Source organism: Solea solea, chromosome 4, assembly GCF_958295425.1.
Source record: "Solea solea chromosome 4, fSolSol10.1, whole genome shotgun sequence".
NCBI classification, from domain to species: Eukaryota; Metazoa; Chordata; class Actinopteri; order Pleuronectiformes; family Soleidae; genus Solea; species Solea solea.
Window position 1 is genome coordinate 22,562,646 of NC_081137.1, and position 21,616 is coordinate 22,584,261.

General features: G+C 39.9%; 1 protein-coding gene across 2 annotated transcripts in view; it reads right to left on the minus strand.

Annotated features, from left to right (window-relative positions):
• Nucleotides 1-77: 77 nt before the first annotated feature.
• acsl6 (acyl-CoA synthetase long chain family member 6) overlaps nt 78-21,616 on the minus strand; it is a 30,428-nt gene continuing 8,889 nt past the window's right edge. For both annotated transcript variants that reach the window (XM_058627734.1, XM_058627735.1), the window contains exons 2-21: nt 17,777-17,997; nt 17,200-17,314; nt 16,714-16,778; nt 15,792-15,893; nt 15,598-15,697; nt 14,702-14,880; nt 14,275-14,307; nt 14,096-14,147; nt 11,046-11,119; nt 10,850-10,927; nt 8,123-8,257; nt 7,594-7,728; nt 7,008-7,103; nt 5,165-5,237; nt 3,701-3,789; nt 3,204-3,320; nt 2,952-3,095; nt 2,707-2,808; nt 2,535-2,606; nt 78-2,046 (exon numbers count right to left, since the gene is read on the minus strand). In XM_058627734.1, coding sequence (XP_058483717.1) covers nt 1,906-2,046; nt 2,535-2,606; nt 2,707-2,808; nt 2,952-3,095; nt 3,204-3,320; nt 3,701-3,789; nt 5,165-5,237; nt 7,008-7,103; nt 7,594-7,728; nt 8,123-8,257; nt 10,850-10,927; nt 11,046-11,119; nt 14,096-14,147; nt 14,275-14,307; nt 14,702-14,880; nt 15,598-15,697; nt 15,792-15,893; nt 16,714-16,778; nt 17,200-17,314; nt 17,777-17,997 — 2,123 coding nt within the window. In that variant the 3' untranslated portion in view covers nt 78-1,905. The remainder of the gene's footprint in view (nt 2,047-2,534; nt 2,607-2,706; nt 2,809-2,951; nt 3,096-3,203; nt 3,321-3,700; nt 3,790-5,164; nt 5,238-7,007; nt 7,104-7,593; nt 7,729-8,122; nt 8,258-10,849; nt 10,928-11,045; nt 11,120-14,095; nt 14,148-14,274; nt 14,308-14,701; nt 14,881-15,597; nt 15,698-15,791; nt 15,894-16,713; nt 16,779-17,199; nt 17,315-17,776; nt 17,998-21,616) is intronic.

Below are 21,616 nucleotides of genomic sequence, written 5' to 3' on the forward strand. Positions count from 1 at the left end.
TAGACAGACAATACTGACATTAAAGAAAATAAAAATAAAATGGACATACAGTACCTTCAACAAAATAAAGACACCAGTTTAAAATCATTCCAGAATATCTTTTATTTCATCATCGGCCCTTTCCCCGTGTCCCACCATCCCTCGTCCCTATTGCTGCACTCAATCATTACAAGGATATGGTGCTGATTCAAATTTTTACAGCGATAGATAAATAAATAAGCACAATTTTATCTCACTACACGCAAAAGAGAGAGAAAAAAAAAATCCAGTCAAACAGTTTGATTCAATAAATACGCTAACATCTAGCTGTCCTCATTTATGTACATCCACGTTGTTTTATTTTATTTTATTTTATGCTTTGGGACTGTAATCAACTTAAAGAGCCTATACATTACAACTACGTGTAAAACCCCTTCAGAAAAGAAAAGAGAGAATGGTTTGTTTTTGTTTAAAAGTTTGTTCTGTTTCGTGTCGTGGGATTTCGTCAGCTTTTGCCTACGTTTTACAAAGCCTTGCACTAGCAGCAGAGGCTGTGGGCAGCTGCATACAACCTGCTATGAATGAATGACTGAATGGATGGATGAATGAATGAATGGATGGCCACACACAAAAAAAAAAGAATTGCCTTTTTCAAGTCAAATGGTTCCAGCACTGCAGGGCAAACTGCATGCACTGCCCTGAGCTCCAGGTTTGCATTTTCTTCTTCTTCTTCTTCTTTACTTTCCTTTACCTGACACTCAAAGATGTGCAAAGATGAATGAATGAATGAATGAAATGAAGTGAACGTGTCAACTGTGCAGCGTAAAAAACGTCAGTGGGGTCAAGTTCTTCATCCAAAACAAAGAGCATGCAAGCCAAACCGCTGGTCACAGCTATGTAGAGATGACTGAATGAATGAGTGAATACTTTGATACTTTATTTCTCTTCATTTTGATCTCAAACAGGCGAATTTGGTCTGACTGTGCTTCCATCCTTGCTGACATGTTGATCAGATGACTTGTTTCCACAAGGCGTTAGTATCACACATCTAACACTTAACTAGACGTCTCCTTGGGCTACACTACACAAACACACACAAAGACATACGTGTCATATTTCGGTTGTAGGTTTGACTCGACGGAGGAGGGAAAACGAAGGAAACGAGTGACAGGAAAAAAGAACGGACTTCTCGACGTGTGACGTGTTCTTTGTGCTGCGGAAGGAATGAGCATTCGATGGTTTCGTTTTGGTGGATAGCAGGTAAGGAGTGTAATGGAAGATTGAGCATCCCAAATGAAAATAAGTCCAACAAAAAACGTGTGTATGTGTACGATGCACTTACTACATCACAAATGAATGAAAAGCAACAAAATAAATGGACAAATACTGATAGCTGTTTGTGTCAAATTTGCCAATTATTGCTCGACACTACTGCAGGGTTAAGAAGCTTTGCCAATGGAATAAATCACCAGGTCACAAAAGGTCACCCACTATAGGATCTCTTTAAATGTTTTGCAATTGTTTGTTACAAGAACAAAAGTGAACGTAAAGCAATTCCTTGTAAAAAAAAAAATGTATCAATCCTGCCGCCTCACATTCAGTTGAGTTGAAATTTTATAACAAAGTGAAAAAAGAAATCCGTCCGTTAAATTCTAAAGCTAAATAATTGCCCTTTCATTTCACCTGTGATGCAGTAAATGCATACATAAAAAAAACAGAATGTGCATTGAAATTGACTCCATTTCTTTGTTCGATTTGTTTTCATTTAGGTATTTAGGTTTCAATCTTCACCAGTACACAGCCATGTGTTTGGCTTTCTTTCCCAAAGCACATATGGCCTAAGGTGTTGCATCTTTGACCCGTGCAGGTCAGTTAGTCAAATCAAATCTTCGCGTCCAAGGATGCTTCTAGGAAAAACGTGCTCCTTCACATGGAGATGCTGCTGTAGAGCTCGTCGATCCTCCCCTTGAAGAACTCCTTCAGCTCTGGTCTCTTGGCCTTTAGCGTTGGAGTCAGGAGGCCGTTGTTGATGGAGAACATCTCGTCGTGAACGTAGATGTTCTTCACCTTCAAAGACACACAAACAAGGACGGATGAGGCCGAGATTCTCCCTCAAGGTTTTGCACACGGTCATTGCAATATGTGGCTTTCAGATGTATAGAAATTATGATGTAAATACTAAACAATGAATCTGCTGATTATTTTCACGATTATTTAATCGAGTAATCATCTGGTCCACAAAATAGCAGAAAACGTTAAATGTTTGTCAAACCTGGAAATTATGCTTTGTCCACAAACCAAAATTATTGAGTTTGAATGAGTTATATGGAGCAAAGAAACAAAGAAAATATTCACATTTAAGAAGCTAAATCAATCAGAAATCTTGTTTTAATCATGAAAAAGCTTCAACCGATTAATCAGTTATCAAAATAGTTGACTATTTAACATTGAGTAATAGACGTAAATATCATTGCAAAGACCCAATAGGGAAATATTCTAACATACAGTCCAAATATTATTATATTATGTATATAACATGTGTTTTTGCAGCGTACCTGCTCAAAGGAGTGGAGTCCACTCGCCTTGCCCAGACGCACCAAATCTTCAAGGATCGCCTTCTTCAGTTCCTGTTGACAGAGGAATAATCTTCACTTTCCACCCTAAACTATTTCATGTGAAGACTATTTGAATCGAGAGAGATTTAGAGCCACAGCATCATATACCTACCGTGTTTTTACAGAGGTCATTGTAGGTACCTAACATGCCTTTCTTTTTGGCCCATTGAGGCATGACTTCAGGGTCAGGAACCACAATACCCACCAAACAGGACTGGAAAGAACAACCAGGGAACATGTCAAAGGCTTGAATCCCACAAAAGTAGCTAAGCAGGTAAAGAACTAATCAGGCTACAAAGTGCACATTCAAGTAAATAAAACATGGAAAAACTAGTCCATAGATCCTGGACCCATTACCTGCAGACTGTCACCATGAACATAGAGCTGGGACACGGGTTCACTCCTAATGTAGATGTTCTCGATCTTCTCGGGGGAAATGTACTCGCCCTGCGCCAACTTGAAGATGTGCTTCTTCCTGTCGATGATTTTCAGTGTGCCATTCTACACGAGAGAGAGGAGAAAACCAGATGAAAACATGACATGAATGATGTAAGAAGATACCAAAAAAAAACGAAAAGTGGAGCGTAGCCTCGTCTGCATTGTGCTTACAGGTAACCATTTCCCAATGTCTCCAGTGTGGAGCCAGCTGTCTGCATCCAGCGTCTCGGCCGTCTTCTCCGGGTCTTTGAGGTAGCCCTTGAACACGTTTGGTCCCTTCACACAAACCTAGACGAGGGATTAGCAAAGCAGACGTTTAATATGGTTTATATACAACATATACAACGAGAGCTGCAACTAACAGGTATTTTCATAATCGATTAACCTCGTAATCGTTTGGTCCATAAAAATGGTTCTCAAATGTCTTGTTTTTGTCCACAAACCAAAATGATTCACTTTTAATGATTTCTTTGTTATGTGAAGCAAAGACAGGAAGAAAATATTCACATTTAAGAAGCTGAAACAATCAGAAACTTGTTTTAATTATGAAAAAAGCTACCAAATAGTTGACAATTCATTGACTAATCGATTAATAATCGATTGTTTGAGTTATTGTTTCAGCTCTATAATATACAACACATATATGTGTCTTTCTTTGTGACGCTTACTTCTCCCTCTCCCTTAGCGGCAAAGTAGTTCTTCTCAGGAACATCCACCAGTTTAATGAGGTTACATGGCAGCGGAGCCCCGACGTGTCCTGTCAGCCAAGAGCAAGAAAATGAATCATTAGAAACTCACATGACACATTTTCTTTCATGCAGTGTCTTTGCAATTTCGACTGCAACACCACCACCACATGTCATAAATAAACATATGCTCAATACCAGCTCTGAACAGCAGGGGCTGATCTTAGCCTGCATTTATGGACCTTTGTCTTCCCGCTGCAAGTGGCACAACAGGCCGGGCAGACATACCAGATGCCATGCATGTCATGCTTGTGTTTTATTTTTAAATTGCAGCTGAGCAACATTCATTGTGCCGTGTTTGTTTCACCTAGCTCTCCTCTCCGCACAACAAAAGAGTCAAATGTTCTATTTGTCAGCCTTGTACTTTTTAATTATCATCGAGTAGATTATGTGCAAGTCCTTAAGCCATTTCCCGTAAATGAGCATGAAGACGAGGAGGAGGGGGAGGAGGGGGAGGAGGAGTTGTCAGACAGAATCGGCTGAAGACTCAAAAAGTGGAGGCCAGTGTGCACGCCATGTGCACGCCGAGTGATCAAAGTGTTATAAAATGACAGGACGTCATGCTGGAAAAAGCCCTGTCCTCCTGTCCTCCTGTCCTCCTGTCCTCCTGCTTCTCGTGTGCTGCCACTATCATTCTCCCACGTTTCCATATTTTCTGCAGCAGGAATAATAATGTTGACCTCTTGACCAGCAGGATAGAGTCAACACTTTCAATATTGAACTCAATACAAAACAATGCAGAAGTACGATGAACCAAACCTTACAGTATTTAGAACTATATCTTCACAATAACAACTTATTGATCCTCATAAGTGACCTGTTTTTTTTCTTGTTGTTGGAACAAGTCACAGAAAGACTCGCCTTATAATTAAGTGTCAGCGGCATGAACGTCATTTGGAAAATTACCATCAAAGCCAAGAGGTTTAACAGAATAATGAAGCACACGTGAATACATTACATTACAGGCATTAGAGCCAGTGACTTGTTTTTCTGTACCTGCTTGTTGATGTTGGCCCAAAACCAAGCAACCAATTATTATCGTGACACACAAAAGAAGTGTCTACCTTTGTCTCACCCTCTCAGACAACTCCCTTTTTCCCCCTGATCTACGTGATACACAGTAACCTGCACATGTTCTACACTACTATAAATATTCAACTGATAAGATACAGGAAAAGTTCACTTGGTTTAGAGTAACCTCTTTAGAGCCAGTGACCTCGAATAAACATGATTCAAGTGTGGGAGTTATTTCCTCCCCCCCTCATAACTCCGCCACAGACCTTTGGACCGAGCGTACAGTCGGGGGAAACAAGTTCAGTGAGTCAAGCGGCGATAAGCAGCCATCGTTCTCTTTTTTCTAGGTCTGTTGCATAAACGTTGGCTCACCTGGAGTCCAGTCTCCAGGTGTGGTGTAGGTACAGCCAGCTGTGCACTCCGTCTGGCCGTAGGCCTCGTACACCTATACACAAAGAGAGGAGGAGGAGGAGGAGGAGGAGGAGGAGGGAGGAATCATAGAGTTTATCATGTGTATCAGTGCATGTGCTGTGTATAGACATGGGGCTTTTCACCTGTTTGAAATCACCTGTGGTTTATCAAATTCTTTCAAACACAGTCCACATGTTTACCAAGAAAATGGCTCCTCCCTCACCCGTGTGACTCCTCTAGTGTTTCGATAATGTATCTCAACGTTACAATTGTTGCAAACATGGCGCTTCTCACCTGTGTGAGTTCTCGTGTGGTCGATCGAATTTCCGAATATATCTATACGTAGCATTTCTTACAGACGTCGCACATATGCGGCTTCCCGCGTGTGTGGATGTTGTTGTGTTGAGATTTGTCGTGAAGAATGCGTCACAGAGTATCGTCAGAAAAAAAACACAACTAGGTAGATCTGACAGATACACGTGTTTAGTCTATCGCTTGATTCAAAACATCAGTGTACATTCTTCTGAGGACTCAAAAGTAGGTCAATGTTTGTAAAACTGAGCCGACTTCTCACTTTATTTACAACATAAGTTAATGTTAAATGTTCTTAAGTCGCTAGTTTTGGTAAAAAAAAATTAAAATTATGTTTCCATTTAGAGGAAAATACAGTCGATGATAAGGCACTTTGGTATTTTGTCTGGTTGCCGATGACACACACTATACGGACACAAATATTAGGACGCCTGACCATTACACCACAACAGGGCCTGTAATCACATCATTTAATAAGGATTTTCTCTCCCTTTTTGTAGGTACAACAGCTTCCATTCTTCTTGGAAGACTTTCCTCAAGATTTTGAAGAGTTTCTATGAGTATTTATGAGGTCAGGCACTGATGTTGGACTCAAACCATGACTCTACAGTGCTTGCTTTGTGCACAGTCATGGTGGAATAGAAAAGGACCTTCCCCAAATGAGGAAGCACAGCATTGTCCATAATGTCTTGGTATGCTGAAGCATTAAGATTGGAAATAAGAGGCCTTGCCCAAAGCCTGAGAAACAGTCCCAATTCAATAAACCAAATACTTTTTTTTGTCTATTTGTGGGCAGCGTGAATAGGACACGAACACACATGTTGAACGTGCTGGCATAGAGCAGCATATTTACACACCTTAAAGCCATTAAAAAGCTCATTCAAAACTTTCTGTGCCTGTTTGTATTAAGCGGGGGAGAGCGAGGTTTTTTTTTGGTCGTGGATGGTCTTTTAACACATCCACATCGGATTATAGCTTCAACAATGAGAGTGACGAAAGATGCTGTAAAAGTTTGTCAATATGACCAATTCACGTTGATAAAACGTTAGATTTTTGTGGTTTTGGCTTTTAATTTCTGGAATATTTTATCCTTTTTTCATGCATATTGTTGCAAAATGTATGCCAAGTTGTGCATTTTTGTATGTATGTATGTATTTTTATTTTTAGGCTATTGTAACCTAACATTAACTAAAATCCTCACACTAACACACCTATGGACAAAACTGTCCTAATTGAAACCTGTTCAAATCACTCTTTAACAAAAACTTGGCAATTTAGGGGTTAAAAACATTAAACATGCATTAATGTTTCATATATACTAGTATTTTATGAAATAAATAAAAATGGATATAAACAAATTTTTCTGGTTGTATTTCACATGTACCAGGCTGCAATAATCAAACCAAAAATAATCCAGTTTTCATGATTTTTTTAGAAGGCGCATCTAAGGGTTCATTTTAGGGATTGACTTGTGTGTGTGTGTGACTCTGACCTGGCATCCCAGAGCTGCTCTGAGGAATCCCAGGACACTGGGCGAGGTAGGAGCTGCTCCAGTAATAATCATCCTCAATCGTCCTCCCAGGCTGGCCTGTGTACAGATGAGACAAAATGATTAAGATAAATGTTAAACAAACCATACTGTAGCACTGAACATTTGCCTTTATTTATGTTGTTGTGTATATACAGGACATAAACAACAATTACAAGTCATCACTAAATCCTACAGTTAATGAATGAACCCTTATTAGTTTGACAAAATATGCTGTGTACCCATTTCTATCCACTTGCATTCCTATGGTACAATGGACCCACTGTACCGTCATACTGCTATGATGGACTGTGTCACTGACACATGAATAACAGGCCATCAGTCTTCACTTAGATTGTGGGAACTAAGCTAAATCTGTGACATAGGCACAGTTTCTTTAGTCTCTAGGCCATTTTGAATTCCTTGTGGCTAATTGCTGTACTACAACAATTTCTAATCGCCAAATGGAAACGTTTTCCACCTACTATTGGAAGTTTATATCTACTTTTTATGTGATGATACATGTGAAATGAAAACACTATTTATTTACCTGAATCTTACTGAAGAAGATCTTGTCCCAGATGCTGTCACTGCGAATGACTCCCCTGCTGACCTCTGCACCTTTTCTCTTTGCAGCGAAGTTGAGCAGCCAACGTTTCAACGGGGTGTTGGCCTGGCTGAAGATCTGCAGGAAGTTCATATTGGTTGGGGGGGGGGGGGGGGGGGGTGAGACATGTTTTTAACAAGACTATTCTTAGGGAATCCACCTCTAGTTCTTTCAGTCTGACTTTAGGAGCATTTAGTCTGATTAACTGATGCAAATGTACTTGAAATAAACAGGAAGTTCATGTAAAATGAACAAAAAAATGCTTCACTGCACAGCAAAGATATTTGCTTGACTCATTAGTGTTTCAATTCCTGTCACATTTGGAATCACTTCACCTCCCCAGATAAGTTTCTCACGTTTTTTAACTACACACACACACACACACACACACACACAGAGAGAAAAAAATCACAGGCAAAAAGCTGCTTCAAACACTGAGACGCTTGCTTCCTGTATGTGCTCATCTTCTCACCTTGTCGTACATGCGGTTGAGAAGTCGAGGCACCACGGGGAAAATGGTCGGCCGCAAGGCCTTCATGTCGTCTGGGAGGAGCCGGATGTCGCCCTGATAGAACCCGATCCGTCCGCCGTGGCAGTACACCACAGACTGCAGAGGCAAATCACACATTTACTTTTATACATTTATACATCATCTTTGAGGCAAGCCCCATGTTATTAAGGAAACAAATGAGATGTTTAAATACTTAATAGAAACATATCTGGATAAATCTTCCCGTGGAAATCAAAGTAAAGCAAAATATTAAAAGTATTAGTGCATCGAGTGTCTAATATACGTAGACTGTGCATAACATGTAGATGTAGTCTAAAGAATATACTGTTTTGCCTCCTGGGGCTGTTCAGAATATTTATACCAACGCAAAAAAAGACGCACAGAGTATGTGTATGTAGGGTAGTGATGGAGAGAAAACGGACGTATATGGACTATAAATTGACCTTTAACTGTTTCATTCGCTAGCATTTGATGTCAATTTTGAAAAAATTGTGTTCCATTTCCAGGAAAATAGACAATAACGCACAATCATGTGGCTGCTTGCAGGCGACGTGTGTGAAAATTTCCTATTGCAAAAAAAGGTCAACGTTGCAAATCTCAACGGTTTCAAAAGAGGAGTTCAAATTCTTACGGGATGACGTCTCTACCAGCTGCCACTTACATAATATATGACATTGTAGATTAACACGCTGCATGTAACTGCTGAGGTAGAAGCTTCTTTCATTACAGTTTGGTAGAAAATGACATGAACAAACCCTGCAGCACACATTAGTGTATAATAAAAACTGCCCAATGTCCTTCACGATTCTTCATGAATCTCCCTTTTTACATAACCGAAGGGAACAGAGGAACGATTTGTCCTGTCCGCTGAACTGATAGAGACTCATGACAGATTTATAAGCAACATCTGGAAACTCTCACATATCTGACCTATGGAATAAACCACGGAGGGAAGGTCTCACACTAACACGCAGCACAAAATACTTATGTTCACCAGTTAACCAATGCAAAACAATAGAAAAACAATATTAATGTTATAAAAAAAATCACATTCCACCATTCTATGATACAAAGTATGTTATAATCACATAACAACCAGGTTTTCCTAGTCTTTTGCAAACTACTCCTTCCTCCTTGCTTCCTTCTATTATTTTTCTGATTATATGAAAGAAAGTACATTTGCTCTCTTTTTAGAAGGCTCAAAATCTTTAAACACAACACGTAAAAAGTCTCAGTCTGACCTTGAAATGTCAGATACATGCAGAGGAGAAGAAAATGAATATTTCACACTGATAAGGTGTGCAGTAAATTAAAACATTCAAGGACAAGCACCTCAGAGGGTAAGCACCTGTCACTGTACTTCATCACTGCTCCTAATACTCAACAGAAACACAGTGTTAACTCATTGCTGCAACTTTGAAGACCTTTGGTGACTAATACAAAGTGACATGAGGGTCTGTGGTTACAGATTGTGACACTTTCACAGACAGTTGTAAATGTGTCACTCTGTGTCTCTGAAGCCATGTGAGGACACAGAGAGACACGGTCTGGTCACTTTCCTTCCTCCTTTGACTGAGATAAGATATTAACATTGCTGTCATTGCTGCTCAGTGATGCACTTAGTCTGAATAGAAGTCACTTTTTCATAATATTACTTAAGTAAAAAGTCTGAAAGTATAAGACATTTACTCTACTTAAGTATCAAAAGTCATTTTCTGATCAAGTTTTAGAAGTTAGGATTGAGTTGTCTTTCAACTGCAAGGTTGTGGGTTCAAATCCTGGCTCTGTTAGTCTAAAATGCCTCTAAAAAAAACAAGAAAATATAACCACTATTGGGGGAAATGACTCGTTTCAAGCAAAATGATCTGCAGCAAGAAGATGGCGCTGGTTAAATCAAATTATCTTAAGTATCTTCAGCCTTAATGAGTAAATAAGTCCAAAAAATGGTGTGATTAGATAAATAGACTGAATTCAAGTAAATTACACTAGTACATATTTTCATTTTTTGCTAGAATTATAAATAACAAAGTCTTTTCACTTAAGTACAGTATTTGTACTTTGTTCCATTACACCACTGCATGCACCCGTGTGCTGTGCATGTTAAGTAATTATAGTGTGGTCAAAAATCTGTCATTTTAAAACTTGTGTAATCAAATCAAAGACTTGCTTGATTGCCCCGCTTTCAGCTTCACTGGCTCTTATCCATTGACCTGGTGTCTGACGGCTAAAAGTTGCATTCATTGTCAACATTTAGTCAAAACTCAACTCAGTGGAAAAATTGACAAAATACACCATACAGAAATATGTGAGAAAACAAAACATCTGCTTCAGGTAAGCTCAGTTTTTACAGGAAACTTGCTGTAAATTATGTTATCAGGATCAGGGTTACAGTCCTAACCTGATTTCTCACAACGTTTTGTGTATAGACTGAAGGTCATCTGCATGAGTGTGTGTGTGTGTGTGTGTGTGTGTGTGATGTGGCTATAAAAGGCAGACGTGACATTCATCCCGAGAGTTGGACGCAACATGGAACAGGAAAGAAAGAGGCGGAGGAGATAGTATCGCCCTTTCATTCCTTAACACCCACTGCCTGAGTCACGCCTGCTCCCCCCGCTGCTGCCTTAGCGGCATGAAAATCACAAACAGATTTTATGAATGTTCTATTTTTAAGATTCAGGGCACAATTACCTCGATGAGGCGCTCGAACATGTGAGCCAGTGGCAGGAAGGAAATGAGGCAATCGTCTTGGTTTGGGAAAATGACTTTCTGCAGGGGAAAGAAAGAACAATGCAATATTCACCGTTTAAATGAAAAGGAGAAGCTACACAGGATTAAAAAAAATAATAAAAATAAAATGAAAAACTGTGCAAAGGTTCCCTCTTACATCTGTGACCTTGAGGAAGCCTGAGAAATCGGCTACCACGTTCCCATGGGTGAGCATGACTCCCTTTGGATTTCCTGTGTGGGCAGACAGAGAAAACACCAAGTTAGAGAAGTGAAATTGCCCTTAAAAAAACCCTGCACTCAAGGTTGGCTGACAAAGGGGAATCTGACCTTTAGAGACACACTAAAAACCTGCTGAACTTACAATTAAGTTTAACCTGACACACAGGTACAGCTGGCATTCATTTGGTCCGTTTTTATAATGTTTGTGGCTCTTCCAAATGTGGTTATTCGGTTCATTTCCTCTAAAGTTATCACACCCTAAATCCTTATTTCCATAATTCATGTTACACTAAGTTAATCCTATAAGGCAGGGGTGTCAAACTCATTTCACTTCCAGGGCCACATAAGGCAAAATTTGATCTCAAGTGGGCCGAACCAGTAAAATAATAGCATAATAACATATAGAGAAATTTTAGATTTCTTTCTTACAAAACAAACTATCAACAAAAAAAAGAAAAATGAGAAAAATAAGTTTACACATGTGCATTACAACTACAAAGGCACAAAATATTTACTCACATGTATCTCAAACTGATAAATATAGCATTTTATAGAAATTTTTATCAAAAAAAATCATCATGCGGGCCAGATTGGACCCTCTGGTGGGCCGGTTCTGGCCCACGGGCTGTACGTTTGACACCCCTGCTATAAGGTATTGAAAGTGGGGATTTCTTAAAAAAAAATCTACTAAAAGTGACTAAAAAAAGCAGAATAACACAACTCTGTTACTGTATGTCACTTGATTTCTGAAGCAAAGCCTGTTACGTAAAGACTGTGTGACGCCGTCATCTGACCCTTTTTTAGATTTGAGTAAATCCTCACACAAAAAACAAAAACACACACACAGAGAGCTGAGTGTGAGGAAATGTGACCATTGTGTGTTTGTGGGGGCAGCGGCAGCAGCAGGTCTCACTCAGTGACAGCAGGGGGCGGCGTTTGCAGGAAATGTAGTGGAGCATGTAGCAGCAGTTGGTGCTGCCTGATATCTGACACCAGTGTCCTCACATGACCTGCTTTTGGTTTCCGTGTTTGCTGGTCGCTGTCCTGTCGGAGTGAGACAACTTACTACACATTGATAAATGTGCCGCTACCAACCGTGTCAGAACAAGCCGGAGTTTAACGGAGAGGATGAGCTCAATTCTCTTATCACTCCACTTCCTGTCTGTTCTTAGAATCATGACATTTCCAGGAATTATGACTCTGGTAATGAGCTAAAATGTGCCCAACCTGAAGCATTTCTGTTGCACACATGTGGTCATAAAACAGTGCATGCTTTTGAAAGAGTATGAACAGTATTGTTTGCTCCCTCCAGTGTGAGATGCTGTCGATTTATAATTGTTTTATTGTCTTTTTATGGATTTTCATGTCACTGTGCCGCACCATGTTGCTTTTGCAGGTGCTTTATTATGAATAATATTTCACCTTGTTTATCTTATGTATCACACACAGTGGACTCTGAACACTATTGAAGTCGTCACAGACTCAGTGAGTCATCCAAGGCTCAATATCATTAAAAACAAACAACAAACACATCAAAATAAGCGTGCTAAATAAAGCGAGCGTCATAAATCATCCTGCGCTGCAAAAAGGCAAATAATGACACTCCTTTGGCCTGAAATAGAAATTCCACTCAACAGTTTATGTCTAGAAGAACTGCGTCACACGTCTTGTCCACACTGTCAGCTAATAAAGGTTCAAATATTTAATCAAATCCACTTTTGCCTGTGATGTGAATGGAATATTGTGACCTGCCCACACGTCTGACGTCCCATAAATGAGCAGCCGCTTACACTTGACACATAACAAGAGCTCCAGTGAGCTGATATCACCATGCAACACGTTCATAATTGGCAGCATTTATAAATACGGAAATCTGTGCTGGTCAGAATCATCCTTAAAAAAGGGGGACAGGCTCATTTTTAAAGATACAGAGGATGGCAGAGGTGGATTCGCTGATATAAAGCACACGCTCAAAGCTCAGGAGACAGAATGATGAGAACCCACAGGCAACAGATTCCACTTGTGATTAAGAGTGATTATGATTTATATGAGGTACTAAATCACAATGGGCCTTGCGGTTGGTGCAGCGGTGTGCACTCCTACCTTTGCAGCAAGAAGAACAAGCTAGAAGAGAGTTTGCATGTTCTCCCCCGCGTGTGCGTGAGTTTTCAGTCCAAAAACATGCAATATGGGGATGAGGGAAATTGGAAATTGGAGGATAAAGTGGTAGAAAATGGATGCATGGATTAAATCACAATGGAAAAGTTGGCATCCAGATTTGCATCTTTTCCTGACAGCACTTAAGCGCAGGAAACTTCAGGGGAAACGTGTGCAAAAGTGCATGCTGTGCGTTTTAGGATTGATTTGAAGATTTAACATATGAATCATTGCACGGGCAATCTCTGCAGTATCTCATAGACCTTTTAAAACCCCTTCATTTATCCAAGCAGCTGCTTCTTGGCTGTCCCGAGGTCTAGACTATAAATCTTAGGGGGGACAGAGCCTTTGCAGTTGCAGCTCCAAAGCTCTGGAACGCTCTGCCGCCACATGTTCGGCTGTCCCCCACTCTGCCAGTTTTTAAATCAAACCTCAAATGCACTTTTATTCCTTGGCTTTTGGCTCGGCATGAGAGTTGCTTATTTTAATCCATCTATTATTTTCATGTTCTGTTGGTTGTAAGTTGGTCTTAGTGTTGTCTTATGTTGTTTTATGTCTAACTGTACAGCACTTTGGTCAACTTTGTTATTTTTAAATGTGCTTTTTTATAAATACATTTATATAAAATATAAAAAGCCTTACTGTATTTTGAGACACAAAATAAAACCCTTTATACTCTTTGTCAAAGGTCGGGGCACCACTGTTGTACGGGAACCAAATTCAGTACCGTTACACACTCCGCACTCTATTTATTTTTACATTTCTCAGTAGCAGCCAGAAATAAAACAAAAACATTTTTGTTGTAGTATTCACAGTGTACGCAGTAAATACCTGTGGTTCCACTGGTGAAACATACAATGGATAGGTCGTCTGGTGCCGGCGGCTGTGGAGAAGAGATGAGAAATGACATAATGAGCTCCTTTTTTATTTTTTTTCCTCCACTTCTTTATCGTTTCTTAAATGTTGTGCTGCATTTACAGAGCTTTGACGTCCCGAGAATGAGCACTTACTATAGGTTTTCTGTAGTGTTCTCTGCCCAGAGCCTGTGAGAAAGTTACAACAATAAAGATGAGTGACATTTAAATCACACCAGTGAGTTTTCTGTGTTTTCAGTGGAGAATAAACACGCTCAGAGTCTCATCATTCAGAAAAACAACATCAGTGCCTGCGTTTGTGGACGATTTCAGCAGCAGCAGCATTTGCAACAAGTCAGCTGAATTCTCATAAACTGGGCGTCTGTCATGTCATCGTCATCACAGAAAAATGACAGTAATGTTCAAGTGACTCAGCGCAGCAGTATCCAGCTCTCCATCTCCACACAAGGAGTTTATTATGTCGTCTTTATTGTCATATGTACAATAAAATAAAAACCCAACAAGGCACAGATGACGTTTCATTCTGCACATTCTTTACATCGTTATTAAAGTTTTCTCCCACCTCCAGTTCGTGTAAGGCCTGCACGTGGACGCTGCAGCCCCTGCCGTGCTCCAGCAGCGCCGAGTCAAAGGCGTCCATGAGGATGATCCGCCGCAGGCCCGGCGTCTCCTTCCTCTCCACGTTGTCTATTAGCACCTGCGCCTTCTCGGCTTTGTCGCAGATGACCGTGGAGATGTCGGCTGCAACGACACAAGCACACAAGAGCACACGCCCCCTTGTGTGATTATTGGCAAAAAAATGAGAAAGAAAAAAGAAAGAAAAACGAGACAAAAACAGTTCAATTGAGTTCAAATCAAATTTGACTACATTTCAGGGCAATCTGCTAGTATAAGCACTGTTCATTTTCATTTTTCTATCATTAAATGCACAGTGTGTAAAGAAAAGGGCATTGTGGAGAAGCATGGAATCGTGGGAGTTGTTGATCCATCAGTGACAAATACACACAATAAAATCTAAAAAATAAAAGTCTATATTTCCTCCTCCTTTTGGTGCCCAATTTGTGCTTCACAGGAGAGAAACTGTTCTTAAAGTTTAAAGAAATGAATTTAAATATGCTTTTTGTTTTGATTCTACATTCATTCCATGATTTTATATCAAGAAATATCTCTTTATAAGCTTCAGGTCTATATTTTTGCGATTAATTACAGAAAATTGTGCGAATTGTTAATTTTCTTTAATCGATTTGCGACCCTAGACATTTTAATGCAAACATTTTCCATATTATATCTTTAAATAAGGTTCTAGTCGGCAGGTTATAAATACGTCGCGTATTAATGATGACGATCTTGTGATTTCTCAGTGTCACAAAGTCATTTTTGCTGCAGCGTTCGTGGGTTTATTCTTTAAATCAGGTGAGGATTATTTCAGTGTGTGTGTGTGTGTGTGTGTGTTCTTACCAGTATTGATGATGAACCGTATGGCGTCTGGGCCCAGAGTGTCATAAAGGGGAACCACCACCATGGAGTAGGTGTAGCAAGCGAGTTCTGAGATGATCCACTATAATCATTTCAAATCATTTCAAAAACATTGTTTAATTCACCTTTTATTTCAATTTTTTTTTATATATATAGTGTTAACGAACGAGAGTCACCTCTGGCCTGTTTTGGGCAAAAACTCCGATGAACTGGCTGTCGTTGGGCTCGCAGCCTTGGTGCAGCAGGCCGGAGCCCAGATGCTCAGCCCGGGCCGTCACCTACCACACACACACACACACACACACACACACACACACTTAAATTCTCCCTGAATGAGTCGCTAAACAGGTCCAGACACTTCATGCTTTTCCAGGGAAAAAGCAACTAACACTCTCACCCACTGTGCCATGTAAAACAAATACGTCCTCATACTTTGCTTCAGGGCAACATCCTCATTCACATACAACTAAAATTCCCCGCCAACCACTTCAACACATGTCAGTTTATCTCTATTGTTTAGAAATTCACTGGAACCTAAAACCTGATCCAGGAGCTGCTAACAGACTGTAATCCTGCCCACTCACACGCCCACAACAGATTTCCAAACACATGTGTCACATGCGAGTTATGTTGAATTTGACTCTGTTAAATAAACTCCTTTGCATCCCGGTTAGGTTAGATTGTTTCATTCGGGCCCCGACCCACGAATGGCAGGGGCCGCAACGGCTCAGGGGCAAAATTGAGCTCCACCAAATTTCCCCAAAATATGGTAAAAGTATAAATAAAAAGTCGACCGTAACCAAGGCCTCAACTCAACAGGCAGTCGGCAATTTTGGAATCTTGGCGTCCTTTTTTTGCGATTTGTACCCTACGTAAATGAGCTTCTTCTTCTTGTAAGACTAAGTATTAGGATTTAGATTCACAATTTTAGTTTCCATCCTAGGAAGCACATGGTCGGCTTTGTCTGTGATACTCTGTCACTCCTCCTCCTCCTCCTCCTCTACACTTAAGTCTTTTCTCTTCCACGTGAACTGCACCTGTCGTCAGTACAAGACAGAGATAAGAAGAAGAAGAAGAAGTCCTCTGAGTGGCACTGACCTCTTTGTAGGAGATCCATTTGTAAGGCTGGTTTGGGAGTCGGGAGCCTAAACACGGTCCGTCGCCTGTTGAGAGGTGTGCGACAGGCTTTTAGTGTCAAAGACAGGAAACAGAGCAGGGTCACAGGAACGAGATGTAGGTGTACAAACCAGCAGGAAAATACAAAGATTTGAATGCCAGACTCATGGTTTTTAGCATCTAAACATCATTAAAATAAGGTTTTGCATGCTTTTAAATCTATATCGGCCTTTTTTTTGTCTTTATACACAGTATTTCTTCACTGAACTGAAAAGGAATAATAGACAAAGTCTCTTAAAGGATTGTATTTTATCTACATTTGGCTGACATGTTCACATAATGTTATTCAAGGATATCAAATCATTCAGTCAAGGTTTTTATTTATTTACATTTACATACAAAACAGTAATAATCATCATCTTACTAAAGAGTCTTCACTCTGTCACGTCACACAGTATTTTTACCCACCAGATATGTGGAGGCCTCTCTGGAAAACTTCGTACATGGTCCTGGCGTCGTCGTGGTAATGAGTCAGCAGCTTGGACCGGTCGCCCATCATGGACCTGCGACCTCCGTCTTCATGCTGATGCACAGACAAAATAAAGAGAGAGAAAGAGAGAGAGAGAACGTAATGATGTAATAAACACCTGATTCTGATTGTGATTCTTCTCCACCACAAAGAAGAAGGTGTTCCATTGTTACCACAGCACCTTGGTAATGTGTGTCTGACAGGAATAATAATATTCCTACTTCTAAAAAGAAATAATAATCCACCTATTTTGTCCACTACAAATATTATACAGTAGTTTTTACTCCACTGGAACCACAGGTTGTGAGTGGCCAACAACAACAACGTTGCCAACAACAACAGAGCCACAACACGAGTGTCATAACAAACGAGTAAATGTGAAAAAATGTGACGTGCTGGGCTGATAAAAGGTCTTGTGTTTTTTTTAACAGGATCAAAGTGTGTTTTCAAACTGATTTACCCCCTGATTTACGCTTATTTATTTTCAGTGCACCAGTGCTTGCTCCCCCGTCTTACCGGCACCTCCTCAGACTGGTGCAGGAGGCTGCAGGGTGGCGTGATGGGGCGGGGCCTGGTGGCCAGCCAGTAAGCCAGCACGGCGGTCAGCGCGCCGATGCCCACCAGCGTCGAGGTCGGCAACGAGTGGAAGAACCGGCCGATGTCGTCCATCTCTGGTATCCTCAGGCCGCTCATCATCTCCTGGGCCTGCATCTTCTCCATCAGGGTGGAACTCAGCTCTGTGGGGACAACGGACAGTTGTTGATTTCTGGATTTCTGACCAAACTTTTGTGTGCAGAGTTACAAGAGAATCTGAGCCAATGATTAAATCAACACCTTATTATTTTCTCGATTAATCGAGTCATCGTTTGGTCCAAAAAACGTCGATCCAGTGTTTGTCAAACCTGGGAATTATGTCTTGTTTTTGTCTACAAACCAAACTGATTCACTTTTAATGATTTCTTTGTTATATTGGAGCCAAGAAATGGAGAAAATAGTCACATTTAAGAAGCTAAAACAGTCAGAAAACTTGTTTTAATGATGAAAAAGGCTTCAAACCATGGGGAATGATTTAGTACATGACCTAAACATTTGTCTGAAATGGCACAAGAATTGTGTCCCATTGAGTTGTAAATTTATGAAATTTTGCAAGTGGAAGACACTCAGACCATAAAAGCCACATATGTCTATAGTTAGTGGTTTTCCAGTTCCCCAAAACAAAAGGATAGAAAGAAAAAGGCTCCTGACACTGATCTGCAGCAGTAAGGATTAAACTGACCAACGTGAATGATGGGAAAAGAAACTGTGAAACTTTCACTTCCACACCCGGTAAAACCGTCCAGTTTGTTCTTCTTTATCTTTTTATCCCATCGCACTAAAACTCAACAAACCACTCGTGCCACTGCAAAACCTCAAACTCTCGCCAAGTTTATTTTGGTATTTTAGGTGACAAACTCACCTAAAGAGTCCGATTTAAGTGAAATAAAGGAGCTTGTTTCCAGACAGTGCTTCTTGAATATCGTGTTAAGTGGAACTGGGTTGAAAACATCTTGTTTATCAGTCACAGCTCAGAAGAAACAAGCTTTTTTGACACGTCATAATGTTTTACAGCTGCCGTGTTATTTGGAAAAGACGAATCGAATCATCTTGTTTCAAAAAATAGACTTCACTAGAATTGAGACAACAAATCTGCTTGAGTTAAATTAGTTAAATACACTTGAAACAAACAGGATGACAAAAAAATATGCTAAATACTATTTTTGAGCATCACAAGCTTATAATGAGACACAAAAAATCACCATACTAGTAAAACTACAGCTAAAAATGAGTTTTCCCAGCTTATTTCAAGACCGTCCTTATCTTGTAAGGCTTAAATATAACGTCTTAATTCAAGAAATCTTACAAAGAGAATTTTCACCTGTTTTTTGCTTATTTTTGGAGTGGCCTTTCTTTTTTTAAAGTGTGGTGCAAAGCACAGCAACCCATCTCAAACCTGTACACGTGTGCTCATGTGCTCCACGACCACGTGTTTCACAGTGACATCGATGTCAGACATCAGCGAGCGAGCATGCGCTTCCTTCACCTCATGACAGCTAACATTTGAGGGCAAAGGAAGTGGCGAGGAGCACTCGCCGCCACTTCCTCATACTTGTTACACACACATTTCTCACGCTTGGTGCCTCACACACTTTCTATCAGCCTTGTGTGTGTGTGTGATAAAACACCTTAAATGCAGTACATCCTTTATTTCTTCAAAAAGGTTGAGGGGGAGTGAGGAAGACTGAAGGGTTTCCTTTACTCCTTAAGGAAATGAGTCAGACACAGCAAAATGACACATGGCCTCCTGCTGGTACTGCTGCAGCCTGTGGTCGGTCCGAATCACACACACACTGTACACACACACACACACAGGAGTTTTTTTTTTTTTTTTAGGATTAAGTTTCACAAGAGTGCCTGTCCCCAAAATAAGATGTGAGAAGAGGAAGTCAGTGTTTCTACAGCCTCAGATGTGTGCATGTGCGTGTGTGTGTGTGTGTGTGTGGGGGGGACCCTCCTGCTTCCTCCATATCCCACAGCTAGGGGGAACAGTGTCACAACACTGACCCACACAAGGCAGCAGGAGGGTGAAGAGAAACGGTGACAATAAACAAACAATACATATTTTTGCTAACACTTCATATTAAGGTCCACATATTCACCATAAACTACCCTTATTAGTGATTATTAACCTTATTCTACCTGCTATTAACTCCTAATTATCACTTATTGACTGTAAACTGTAAAAGTACTGTCTATAATGTACATTCTACATTCTATTTTAACTCATTTTCTTTAATAGTTTTAGAGTTAATATCTTTATATATTGTACATTTTTTGGTAATGCATGTTTATTATTTATTATCTTTACTGTCTTTGCTGCTGTAACATTGTAAATTTCCCCAGTGCGGGACAACACAGCTCGGCGTAGAGCACCGTGGATGAGTCTGAGTCTGAGAATTGATCCTGGAATGAGCTTTGATGATGATAATAAATGCTAACAGGCAGTTTGGTGATGTTCCAAAAACCACTAAGTAGTTGTTATTATTCATCGTCAGTTCCCGGCACTTGAGTGGCTCTAATTCCCCATCGAGATTGCCAGTTAGTTCAGAAGAGCGGGGACACCACCAAAAAAAGAGGATCAATGTTGTGAAAATAAAACACGACGCCACAGATAGTGGTTTGTCACAGAACGTGTCAGTCATCGTGTTACGATGTGTCATCACGTGTCGGTTCAGCAGGTCAACAATGACCGTGTGTGTGTGTGTGTGTGAGAAACTCCACTTCTAGTAAGAAGATGTGAGCAGTGGGAGAGAGAGCAACTTTTTTTGTGACATTACATTTACCAAAATTGTACAGGAAGTAATCCCTTTTTGTTCTGTGCTGATATCATCTCTGTTTTTACCCAATTGTGGTTCTGATTAATGACGATGTGACAAAACACATCGTTGAATTCATGATTCCTGAAATCTGAACTAAAAAAAAGTCAATCAAGATTCCCTCCAAGAGTTTAAGAATAACTTTTTTCAACAATATTTTTTATTTTATGATTAAAACTTTGAATTGAAATCATTCTTTTTTTGTTCATTTACTAAAAAATGTCATCGTTTGCGACGCCCCGCGCTTCTCTGGGCAGACAATATTTGCCTAATTTGATCACATTTTATCAGACGTTAATCATTATTTCCTTATTTTTACAGTAGCTGTCACATTGAGTGGGCAAAAATATTTATTGTCTGATAAAATGTGATCAAATTAGACAAAAAAAGAATTGTCCGTACATTTAAAATACTATATACAACAAACAACTGTGGGTTTGAAAGAAAAAAAAACCTTGACACCAGAGCGGGAAGTAGCAAACGATGACATTTCAGTAAATAAACAAAAAAATAAATCAAAAATCATTATATTAAGGTCCACATATTCACCATGAACTAGGCTCCTACTAACATGCACAGAAGTAGCATACTAGCTCTTTATTAGTAATTAATAAAACCTTATTCTACCTCTATTACAACAATACATTCATTTAAGATAAGATAAGATAAGATAAGATATTATCTTATCTTATGTGTCTTATGTGTCTTATATCATATCAAATGTGGCCCATAACCGACTTCACAGTGGGCCCAAGCTGTGGTTCCACCAGAAACACTGAGAAAAAACAGGCGTCTGATGGGTTGGATAGCATCGATAGTTCTTTTGTCTTCTGTTAAAGGCACTGTGAGATGGCTCGTATATGACCTAATGTTTGTCTTATTACAAGGAGAAACAAATGCTAATATTGCGTACCGTTTTAATGTCATGCACTTTGATTATTTT